Here is a 13,177-nt window from a genome sequence, read left to right on the forward strand (position 1 = left end):
AAGAGAGATTTTGTTGATGGGGGAATTACAGAGATCTGTCTACAAGAAGATCAGATCTAGTTTCTCTACGGCTGCTAACTAAGTTTAGAGGAGGCACAAGATATATATAGTTGTGTCCCATAAAACCCTAACGCTAGTGGGCCTCAAAAGATTAAGGGCCAACAAATTCAAAACATTATTCAAAGAAGATGAAGATAATGGAGAAGAAGATTTGTCAATGATTTCAGATGCATCTTCTGGTCCAAGGAACATCTATGAGGAAGACTCGGTGAAAATTGTAAACAGTCTTGGTCCCAAGAAACAGAACAAAAGAGAAAACAACGGAAGAGATTATGAGAAAATGACTCGGTTCTTCATGATACTGCTAGTTCTCATGTAAGATTTTTCTTTTCAAAGAAGTTAACTAATCTCAAGATTTTTCATTTTGTAGTAGAATCCGTGGCCACTTCAGAATTTACATCACATAGAAATGTGTGATTAGTTTAGGCTAACAACTATTAAACAAAGACTTTCCATTAGGTTTTAAATGACAGGGCATTGATTTTATCTTTCTTTTGGGTTTATTTCTTATAGATGTTGCATAAAAGTGTGTGTGGTAATATTATAGATCAAACCTTTCCCGAAAGTACATTGGATTATTCGCAAGGCTTCTCGGCAACTCACTTTCAGTTTCAGGTCTCTGTCTCTCTGAGATTATGTTGAGTACACATGACTTGTCTCAAAAGACTCACTATATGTGTTTGTGTATTGAAACAAGTAGGACAAAGCAGCAATCCAAGAACATTGTGTTTATTTGCATATGAGAACAAAGATTCTAAATAACGAGTTCAGTAAAATACATACATATAGATGTTCACTAGTTGTTTACTCTTACTTTATGAAATTTGTTTACTCCAATGATCCAATCTGACTGACTAAGCGTTGTGTACTTAGCAGGTGGTTTTTAATTTACCGTCAGGATCGAAATTAAGAGCAGCTATTTTGGACCTTTGTGAAGCTTTTATGGGTTCAAATAATGATTTAAGCAAAAAAAATGATATATAAAAAGTGAATGGATCTAAATCTTTTTCTCTCTTTTAATTTGTAATCTCGTCACAAATGAGTTTGTCCTTGTAGATGCTCTTTTGTAACTCTTGCTTTACAAAAATTCAATTGCAATTTTCTGTCATAGTGTAGCAAACTTAAGTGTCTAAGTTTTTAATTTGTTGAGTACACGACTTGTTTCAAGAGACTCACTATATGAAAAGCAGAGATTTCAACGAAATTTTGGAATATATTAAAAAATATAACGAACATACAGTAGAACCTCTGCAAATTAATAATGTTGGAACTTTAAAAATTTATTAATTTATAGAGATATTAATTTACAAAAGTTTTCTTATTTAGATTTCATATTTTAAGATATATTTATTCCAAGATAAGGAAATATTCGATTTTAGTGTATAGACATTAATTGTTATTTTTTGAAATTTGATATTTATATTAATTTTATTATATTATTTGGTGTATATAATATAAATTGCATAGAACTTAAATGTCGTTTTAGATATAATATTACTAAATCTCATCAAAAATATAATTGTTAAGACAATATAAAGATAATTCCATTGTGAATATAAAATAAATAATATAATAATAGGCTATTACTTATATAAAAATATGTATACATATAAATTATTAATTTATAATTTTAATGGGACCATATATTTACATTGAATTTTATAAAAAAAATATTATCTTATTATTTTATCGATTTGTGTCAAATTTTGAACCGTCCAAATTGTGACCGGTAAAATTTATTAATTTATAGAGATAACTAATTTATAGAATATTGATTTATAGAATATTGATTTATAGAGGTTCTACTGTATATTGTAATTTAAATATTTCATGAATAGAGTATATAGATGTATTTATCTATCTATTTTTTGAATTTAAATATTCTTTGATTTTATTTTGATCAGAAGTTTAAGATCATATATATGCTACTTGTCTTTTTTTTCAGTAAAAGGCCATACTAGTCCATATGCTACTTGTCTAAAATATGCTTCGTAGTCGATATTGTTTCAGTTAGCCATAAATAAACCTAATATTGGAGCCAGACTGATTTAAATTTAATTTATAGTATAAAACAAGTCAAACACAGGAATACAGATACATCGTAGACGTACATGAAAATATCAGTGTTATCAGCTGCTGTATCTGTTCTCATTAATTAATTTTAGTTTCTATAATTCGAATGTGAGCACATGAACATTAATATACCACTTTGATAATCTAGTTTTTTAGTATTTTTGTTCCTTAATCATGCCTTTATTATAATTAGCCCACGTTAGTCTATATGGTTGTAAGTTGGATCTAATTTTTCTTCAATGTTGGTAGGTTCGAAGGGAGAATACTTTAAAGTTTAGTCAGATATGAATAATTCAGTAAAGCTTAACAAGGGGTTATTGGAACATGAATTTCTGTGAAATTTGATGATTTTAATAGTTGAGAGGATTTTACAAGTTAACTAGATTTAACAAATTTTATCAAATACTTTTACATAGATTTTCATTACTTGTGTATAGAATTCTATTGATTGTTATTAACTTTTAAAGTAAGAAATTAATGGTGGTAGAAAAAAATGGAAAGAAAATCATTTCAATTAAGGTAATTCTTAAACAATTTTTAAAAAAAAATTTCTCACAAAAAAGATCTCAAGAAATAAAATGACCAAAAAATTTAATTTCTACTTTTTAGTTTATAGATATATAAATAATAAATAATAAAAATATTTTTTATATAATTTCGAAATATATGTTTTAAACTTGAATTTTTGTAAAAAAAAATTGAATTATTATTTTTGAAATGTTTTTTTTTAATTTGAAAGTGCTTTTTAAAACTATTTTACAGTTTTTATTTTAAATTTTTAATATTTTTTTCTAATTTTTTAAGTTATGAATTTTATTATGTTAAAGTTGTGATTTGTATATTATTTCATTCTTCAATTTGAGTTTTTGTATGTGAGTGTATTTTATTATATTGATTTCAAAAATCTTATGGGTATAGATGATATTCTCAAAGTTGAGTACTATGAATAAAAACAAAGAAAATTTACATCCCAATAACAATAGATTTTAATAGAATCTTAAAATCAATGAAAATTAAACTTTCCCAATAACAAAGGGTTTTGAGTGGAATTTAAAAATCATCACCCCAATAACAATAGATTCTATTTAGATTTTAAAAATTCACAACCTCCCTAAATATCTGGTTAAAAAAAAAAATATCTGGTTAACCATGCAATTTCTGATTATAATCCCGATTAATTTTCAGAAGCCGCACTTGGTATACAAATTCGTCTACTCTTTGATTTTGAATTGAATAACTATGTTCACTTGGTTTACCATCACATAGTTAAGTCAGTTTTGAATTGAAGAAGTTCATATATATATTCATAGTGCATGTGATTAAAAAGGAGAAGAAGGTAGCTTGCTGTCATTGATTTCATTTTTAAAACATAAAATTAGAAATGTTAGGACTCTATATGATTTTGTTGTTGTACTTTGTCGGATTCATTATCATCTAAATGTAGAAATTTACAAATGTACATGTGCCGACAGAAATCCAGCCTAGACTGTTTTCTTGTTCCGAAATATTTTGAAAAATGAATACGGGTTAAAGTACCACCTCTTTTTAGTTTCTATGCTGTTTCCATTATTAGACACGACGCATACCTTGCCGAGATTTTATAGTAGCATAATTTGTGCGGAATATTTTTTAAAAAATAGTATAACCAATGATAAATAATCACAAAACATTATTGTTTATATTTTGTATTGAAAAATGTAAAACATCATTTGAACTTTTTGGTTAAAACGCCACTGTATATGATATGAAAGGAATAATGTTTTTATCTAATATTCAAAAAATAATGTTTTTATCTTTTTCTTTTTAATGAATTGAAGATGTCTATATCTACAATTAGTAGAAGTTGAAATGAATAGTCATTTTTATGAGAATTGTTGACAGCTAATGCCAAGTAGCTGGGAGAGGACAAAAATGTAGGTGCACACATTGATTTCACCTTGTAAAGTCCATGATTATAAATCAGACCCTGCATATGATTTTGTTGTTGTACTTCGGATTCTTTCTCTCACTCAAAGTGCATACACACATAAATTATGTCGACAGAAATGGAGGCCGTAAGTGTTCTTCAGTACCTTGACAACAAGTCCATATTGGTCATTGGAGCGGCTGGGTTCTTAGCAAATAGTATACTCTCTCTCCCTTATCTCCCTATATATGCATGTATCCTATGTTGCTTGGTCACCCATTTTGGTTAAATGATCTATTTGCTTCTGAAAACTCCTTTTGTATATAATGCTATATTAGCTTATCCGTTTGTAAGTATCCATATTTAATCTTTTAGCAAAAAAAAAAGTATCCATATTCTTTTGTAATGGAAGTATCTTTCAGACGTAAAAAAACTATGAAGTTATTGACAATACAGTCGTGATCGGCTAATCAAATTTAGAGCATCTGCAATGATAGTTAAAAAAATGTTTTTACATAAAATAATAAAAAATATGAGTGAAGAAGAAAAAAAAATTGAGAAACTCTCTAAAAAAATTCATTTGAGAAATTTTTTTAAATGGTAAGAGATTTTCATGCCACTTGTCCTCTTCTGGCCGATGTATTTTTCACCATTAAATATTAGTCACACAATCAAACTATTTTATATTAATATTTTAAAATTGATAACAACTCATTTAGAAAATTTATATTATTATTATTTTTAGAAATTCATATTATTGATGCTCTTAGAATATGCAGTAATTTTTCAAAAAGGCTTTCATCCCCCGGGGGGGGGGGGGAAGTCCCGATTTCTCCGGTCAGGCTAGCTTACCTTTTCTCGTCTGCCGCCCTATTTGTGTCGAACCCCCTCCAGACCAATCCCAAAGATTTGTATCACCCAAGATTAGCAAAATAATAAAAAAAATAATAATAGAAGGGCATTATGATTATGAAAAAAAAATACTTCAGCTACACTCGAACAGTTATAAAATTGCATGACAATGATTGGTTTCTCCGCTACCATCCACGAACCTATCTTTTGTGGTTTGTAGCGGTTGATGGCATTATGCAATAATCTCAGAATACGCTATAAATCGTTTCAAACAGCTATAAATCGTTTCAAACGGCTATAAATCGTTTTAAACCGTTAAAACCTCTTAAATTAAAAATCTGGTTTCAACTAACGTTTACGGTTGCGGGAGGGTAAAATATAAGAAACTATATAAATATTAAAAAAAATGAAATATTCAATTAAATTTTAAATTTCAATAATATAAATACTATATATATATTTTTAATTTATATAAAAACTTAAAACAAAATTATTTTCTATAATTTTTAAAACTTTAATAGCATAATTTTATATTTATTATAATACTATGCTTTTTAATATTTTTATAATTATAGAAAATGTAAATATCGTTAATTTATTATTTAATCACTGCTGCATTTGGTATTTAACGAATCATAAGTATTTCGCTAACGCAATAATTTCTAAAACCGTTGTACCAGTCGTACAAATCTCTTAATAATGCTTAAAACTGCAACTATCCGCATATGTATCCGCAAACTTCCGCAACCGCACCCGAAACTGATGGGGTTACACCGGTTAAGCCTTTAGAAGCAGTCTCAGTAACTGGGTTGTTCTAAGAAAAGCATATGCGACTCATTTTAATTGTTTGACCCTGTATTACTCTATGGATCCAAACAAGACTGCGTATATGTAAAATTTCATATTCGATACAAATTGCTTTTTAATTCGCTCTATATATAGACAAAAAATAGTTTTCTATAGACTATCATTTAATTAGACAAGATTTAATCCGTATAATAATGTTGTATAAATTCATATGCAGTTTTTGTGGAGAAGATATTAAGGGTGGCACCAAACGTGAAGAAACTCTATCTTCTTCTAAGAGCATCAAATGAAAAATCTGCTACCCAGAGGTTTAAGGATGAGGTTTGTCTCAGCCTACTTAGATTTGGAGTGTTGAGTTTATATGGGTTTAGTTGTTGTATATGCAAAAAAACTCCCATTTGGCTTAATTAATAAGCCTAATTTTAATCAAATAATTCAAAAGCTCATATGGACCGCCAACTTTTTGAGGTGTTTAAAATCAATGCAGATCTTGGGGAAGGATTTGTACAAGGTGGTGAAAGAGAAGTATGGTCCAAATCTAACTCAACTTACATCTGAGAAAGTCACTGTCGTCAATGGTGACATTTGCCTTGCGGATTTGGGTATTCAAGACTCTTTGGCACATGAGATGATCCACCAAGTTGATGCCATTATTAATTTAGCGGCAACTACTAAGTTTGATGAACGGTATTTATCCAACCAACATGAACTGAATTTTATTTATTGCTGACAATAACGAACAAAAATACTTATTTAGTTACTGATTTATGGCGGTATATATTTACCCCCTTAGCAATAAATATGTTATCAGTCAATTCAAAACCAACAACATCTTAGCACGACATAAACTGTTGTTACTGTTTATAAATAAAATAAAAGGTTATAGACCGATGGAAAAAGTCCATATAGTCTTCATACTGTTCAGTAATTGCAAGTGATGTGTGTTTATATTACTAATCAAGGAATGTTTACATTAACCGCAGATACGATGTAGCACTTGGGAACAACACATTGGGTCCCCTCAATGTCTTGGATTTCGCCAAGAAATGTGAAAACGCTAAGATCTTTGTTCATGTATCAACAGGTAAATATATATAGAAACAAAACAATGCTGTTAATGACTGAAATAATTCGTGTTTATTATAAGACAAATCTCCAAAATAGCACTTTTCTAAGTTTATGTCACAAAAATAGCCTTCAAAAACTAAAATGACCAAAATAGTATTTTATCATTTGAAAAATTTAAATTTATTTTATTTTTCAAAATTTGAAATCTTATCCCAAAACCCCACTCCCCAACTCTAAACCCTTAAACCTAAACTTTAAACCCAAAACCCAAAACTCTAAACCCAAAACCCTAAATCCTAAACCCTAAATACTAAACCTTAAATCCTAAATCCTAAACTCCACCCCTTAACTTTAAACCCTAAACCCCACCCCTAAACTCTAAACCCTAAACCCTAAACTCTAAACCCTAAACTCTAAACCTTAAATCCTAAATTCTAAACCCCGCCTATTAACTCTAAACCGTAATGTCTAAATTAATTTACCTTTGGAGTATAAGTGTATATTTATTTTTTTTGATAAAACTTTAAGTGCTATTTTGATCATTTTTATTCTTAAAGGCTATATTTGTGACAAAAACTTTTTTAGTGCTATCCTAGTCATTTTCTCTTTATTATATCGCAAGTGATATTTATTTTACGTACAAGTGTTCTTCCATGTTAACTAATCTTTCAAGTGAACATCTGCTAATAATAAATTCAGTTTCTAAAGCCGTATCTTGATTAGAAGGATCATAATATATACGTTTAAAGTTTTCAATTTTAAGGCCACTTCGAAAGTGATGTGAAACGATAAAGACATTTTTGAATTTATATCAAGAAATACAAGTGGTCACATTGAAGATTAAATGGGACTTTATATGGCAACAAGAAACCATAATGCAAATTAGCTTAGGTTAAGACGATTTTGACATGTAACTACTAAGTAGCAGTGCGTGCGAAGGCTATGAGGGGCCTGGGACAAAGATGATTTATTTTATATCAAATAATAGTAATAATTTTTTTTTAATATGAACCAGAAAATAAATTGTTTTCTTATCTTAAATTTTGACATTATTTTTAAGAAAAAATAATCTTATGAAAATTAGTGGTAAACGTTAAATTTTGGTTACAACCGAAAATTGTATATATAAACCCAAATTATATGCAGAAAAAGTGTTCTTGACATTTAAAATTAACATTTAAAATAAAAAGATAATGAAATTAATATCCACAACAACTTAGTAGAAATGATCATAATTATTGAAAAGTATTAAGAGATAGTATAATTTTCAACATATTATCATATATTGATGATATGATTTATGAATATGGGGGCCCCAAAATGTATTGATGTGAGAGGGGACTGAGGCCAATGCCTCAAAAATGATAAGGTGAGGACGGCCTCTGCTAAGTAGTCCCAAAAAAAAAAACTACTAAGTAGTCCCAATACTGTAGAGATATTTTTGGTTTCTTACACTTTCCTTTCTAGCACAATTTTAGTATTCTTTCTCGGAATATTTCATTAGCATTAAGGAATATTTCATAATTAAAACCAACAACTAACAACATTTGCATAATACAGCTTACGTGTCCGGGGAAAAATCTGGTTTGATAATGGAAACACCATACCGTATGGGTGAGACGTTGAATGGAACCACCGGCTTAGATATCAACCATGAGAGGAAATTGGTCCAGGAGAAACTTGACCAGCTCCTAGTCATCAAAGCCCCTCCCGAAACAATCACACAAGCCATGAAGGATATGGGACTCACCAGGTTATAATCCCTACTTATGTGTGTATATATATACGTATATTGTTTATTACAATAAAAATGAGATTTAGTGTTAATCCTTGAAATGGGGAAATGATTATAAATCTACCTAACATTTATAGGGCAAAAATGTACGGATGGCCAAACACATACGTTTTCACAAAAGCAATGGGAGAGATGATGGTAGGAGAAAAAAGGGACAATATATCACTTGTGTTGATCCGTCCATCAATTATTACCAGCACTTTCAAAGAACCATTCCCTGGTTGGACCGAGGGCATCAGGTTAGGACGTATCTTTTTGTTACATAATGTTTATAAGTAATGTCGTTTTGTATTCAATTTTTATTCCTAGTTCTTTAATATTTGACTATAAACATTAAATAATACATGAGAAGTTAAATATTTTCTTAATATATGCTAAGATACTAAAATTATATTTATAACAAACTATGAGTATTAGAAAATCTTGTAGAAAATAAATACTTGTGATATTAGTGTGCTTGTCCTTGTCCGTTAATTAACTACTCTGATGTTACAGGACTATTGATAGTTTAGCTGTCGGATACGGTAAAGGCAGACTCACATGCTTCCTTGGTGATCTTAATGCTATTTCTGATGTGGTACTTCTTTTCCTTCACATATGATCTTAATCTACATTCTACATTAACATTTCCTCCGTACATTTGTTCAAGACGACTTCACATTGATCCTAATCTATATCCCCTATATATTAATTGAGAAGCATTTGAAAAGATGTAACCTCAATTTTGTATTAATTAAAAAAAACTCTTGCTTATGTGGCACATCTAAATGCCTTTGAAAACTTTTTTTTAAGAATTCTAGAGCACCTAATATAAACTATATTTTAATCTAAAGTTGTTCCGTTTTTCCATAATTATATAACACTAGAGAACATTATATTAACCTAAAATATAAAAAGTATGTATTCTTTCCTTAAATAAAAGCTACGAAATTACCTAATATGATTTACATATATATGACAATTAATGATTATGAATAATAAAGATTTGATAACAATTTTTGCATCATTCTTCATTTTCGTTAAATTTTATATTATTAAAAAAAATAAACAATCACATTAACCATATAATAAAAAAATTTGATTTTTTCTTATATGTTATATTTTGAATTTTTAAAAATGACTTTAAATTACAAAAATGAGGAAACCTTATATGTTATATATTTTTTTAAATGACTTTAAAATACAAAAATGAAGACACCTTATATGTTATATTTTTCTTATATGTTAGATTTTTTCTTATATGTTATATTTTGAATTTTTTAAAACGACTTTAAATTACAAAAATGTAAGTTTGCCTTAAGTATACGACTAAAAACATTAAAATGACATGTATCAATTCGATAGTTGATTTGAAAGCTTTCAAAACCATATTGAAGATAAAAGTCAAAATAATTCAAATGTGAAAACAATACTGTTCACTTTTTTCAAGAATGTGTTCGATGGAAAAAATAAGGTGTTTATGTCATAATTTGTTTAATGTTCAATCCGATCAGCCCATGATATATTAATTATAGTTTTGTTCCATAATTTTTAATAAAAATTGATCTGATCCATCGGAAAGAAATGATATAATAAAACAAAAAATATTGTATATGTATAAATAAAATGATCAACAAATATATAAATAAATTATCGATAATATATACAAATAAACTCTTGCGCAGATCTTATCCTAGTTCTATATTATTTACTTGTTTCCTGGTTTTGACACAATCTATGGACCAGATGCCAGCAGATATGGTAGTAAATTCGATTCTAGTATCGATGGCCGCTCAAGCCGGGAAACAAAAAGAGATTATTTATCATTTGGGTTCCTCGCAAAAAAATCCGTTGAAGAATGAGAAACTTCCTGAAGTAGCATACCAGTATTTTACTACCAAACCATGGACTAACAAAGATGGGAAGCCAGTTCGTGTACGGAAAATAGAGATTCTGAGTTCTATGCCAAGTTTCCACCGATACATGGCCATACATTACTCGATTCCACTAAAGGTACATAATTCTTTGGCTCCAACTGGATTGTTAATTTTGGAATAGAATGATGTGGAATGATTCATCCAATTAATTCCATAATAATTTTTAATAATAAAATGCAATAATCATTCTATCAATTCTACAGTAATTTTTAAAATACAAAGAAAAATATTTCTGAACAATTTTCTATAATTTTGATTAAAAATGAATGGAATGAATATATTTCATTTTCAACCAATTCCCTTCCCTTTTATAACCAATTCCTCTATAATTCTATTTCATGGTTACCATTATTCTTTTTGCCTTATTACAGGGACTTGCAGTACTAAACATGGTACTTTGCAAATTGTTGGATAAAAGCGTTACGGATTTTCATAGGAAGATAAATCTTGCATTGCGGCTTGTTGATCTCTATCAGCCTTACCTCTTTTTCTATGGGGTGTAAGTGACTTTTTGAGCTTCTCACTAAGTTTTTTTCTCTAATCTAATGTGGTTTGAGATTTAAAATATATGTTAATGTTATGCTATGTGATTACATATGTGCAGATTTGATGATTCAAACACAGAAAAACTGCAAAGAATGGTGTTGAAGACCGGAGTCGAAACTGAGATGTTCTATTTTGATCCAAAGATTATCAACTGGGACGACTATTTTGTGAATACACATATTCCTGGGCTGGTTAAGTACGTTTTCTAGTGATATCATTTCAGTAATATTTATTTTATCGTGATCAAAAGAGTAGAGACTAGCTATGTGGAAGTTCTACTACTCGTTGGTTTGTTTTCATATGGCTATGTTTTCAAAAGTGTGTTATTGGCCTGGGTTGTTTTTTATTTCTTATGTCTTATTTCAGCATCTGTATCTCTATAAAGTTATTTTTTTCAATATAGTTTTATTTTACTGTCGTAATCTATATGAGTTAATAGTAGCTTATATTGAAAATAACTACTAATTCCATATTAATAATAGTAATCCCAAAGGTGAATATCTCGGAACTCCGTGACGAACAATGCACTAAATCAACAAATTAAATGGTCTGAATATACTGGCCCGCTGTGTAAACAGCATAAACAGACACGTAAAGCAATCTCAAAGGAATTTTTTTTTTTTTTTGGGATTCTCTATATATAAATATTATTGTTTAATTATGAGTTTTTTAAAACTACAGAAATTCCAACAATTTCAAGAAACTTATAACTAAATAATAATATTTATATTTATAAATATATGTACTTTGAGAACTCCAAAGCGAACTTCTTATTTCCACAAATTTATAAACTGCCGTTAAAAAAGAAGCAGCAAATGACTATTGAAAATTTAGTTCATTGAACATAAATATCGGACATTTGGTCACTAAACCTTTTGTGTAGGCCCAGTCTCATGTCTAGTATTTTGGTTTCCAGTACAATCGATTAAAATATAAGTTACAACTTCTTTTCATACGTTATTTTATTTATGTCTCACGTTTAACAAGAATCTTCTTAGTTCTTATATTAATCTAAATGATATTTAGTTCCCCTAAACTAGCAAACTGTATTTAAATAATTCATTAACCCTTAACTGAATTATGACCATACCGGTTCATGATTAATAAAGGAGACAATTTACCATGTTATTCGTGTTAAAAATTATATTCATATAAACCAAGTTTTGAACGTTATAAACATGTATTACCATACTCTAACTTTGGGAGAAAAATGACATATTCTTATGAGATCCAACCAGATTATATTCGTCTTTACTAATACTTACATAACCATGCTTATAATATTCAAATAGGTTCAGATATAAAACCATAATCGGTACATATGACAATACATATACCCAATATCACATACTACATGTTTACTTTATGACTAATACACATGACAATGTCAACTTATTTGACCTGTATATATCATGAATATTTTATATTGAAGAAACTTACCTACTCTATATATTGTACACATTGTATATATCCATGTCTAAAATGACAACTTTATAGAAAATAAAACAAAACCAAACCAAACCAATCCAATTAAATGAATAAACCAGATAAATTAAAAACATTTAAAATATGGTACTATTTTGTTACATTTTTTCTGTTATAACTTTGCTCTACAATTAATCGGCCACTTATTCTGTTACATTTTTAGTCTTGGCTTAAGATAATTGGAAGATTAGAGTTTAACTCACTTTAGTTATAACTTTTAAATATATTGGCCCATTTATATCGTCCAATATATATATATATATATATAGATAGAGAGGGAGAGAAGATTGTAGAGAGAGAAAGATAATAAATTGTATTTATACTCTATAGTTTATAAATAGAATAGACCACAACAAAATTATGTTTCATAGAATAGACCACAAAAAATTTACTATACTATGTAAATATTTAATATAGTATAGATTTAAAATCTAATTTATGGAATATATTAGATAGCTACTTCATCCTAACTCCTATGAGATTTATTCAACTTTCTGGTGATTCTCCACTATTTTATGCATCCAAATACATTTTCTCACATCGCGATTCATCCTGGTTTGATTAGAATAACGAAGAACTTGTCATATTCTCAAACAGGAAAACTGGGATCACTTGATTTTAAAGGGGAATAACTTCTTCATCCTAACTCCTATGAGATTTATTCAACTT

The 13,177-nt window shown here is 28.6% G+C and overlaps 1 protein-coding gene and 1 pseudogene across 1 annotated transcript; both read left to right on the forward strand.

Moving 5' to 3' along the window:
* The window catches only part of LOC106331110, a 20,781-nt pseudogene extending 19,834 nt beyond the window's left edge, over positions 1-947 (forward strand).
* Positions 948-4,093: 3,146 nt separating this feature from the next.
* LOC106328673 (fatty acyl-CoA reductase 3-like) lies at positions 4,094-11,438 on the forward strand. Its single transcript, XM_013767163.1, has 10 exons — positions 4,094-4,257; positions 5,916-6,019; positions 6,186-6,385; positions 6,682-6,782; positions 8,327-8,519; positions 8,639-8,800; positions 9,057-9,138; positions 10,287-10,553; positions 10,849-10,976; positions 11,082-11,438. The coding sequence occupies exons 1-10, from the start codon at positions 4,167-4,169 to the stop codon at positions 11,230-11,232; spliced, it is 1,479 nt and encodes a 492-aa protein (XP_013622617.1). The 5' UTR covers positions 4,094-4,166; the 3' UTR covers positions 11,233-11,438.
* Positions 11,439-13,177: the final 1,739 nt, after the last annotated feature.

The sequence above is a fragment of the Brassica oleracea genome, chromosome C3 (genome assembly GCF_000695525.1).
Source record: "Brassica oleracea var. oleracea cultivar TO1000 chromosome C3, BOL, whole genome shotgun sequence".
In the NCBI taxonomy this organism is placed as follows: domain Eukaryota; kingdom Viridiplantae; phylum Streptophyta; class Magnoliopsida; order Brassicales; family Brassicaceae; genus Brassica; species Brassica oleracea.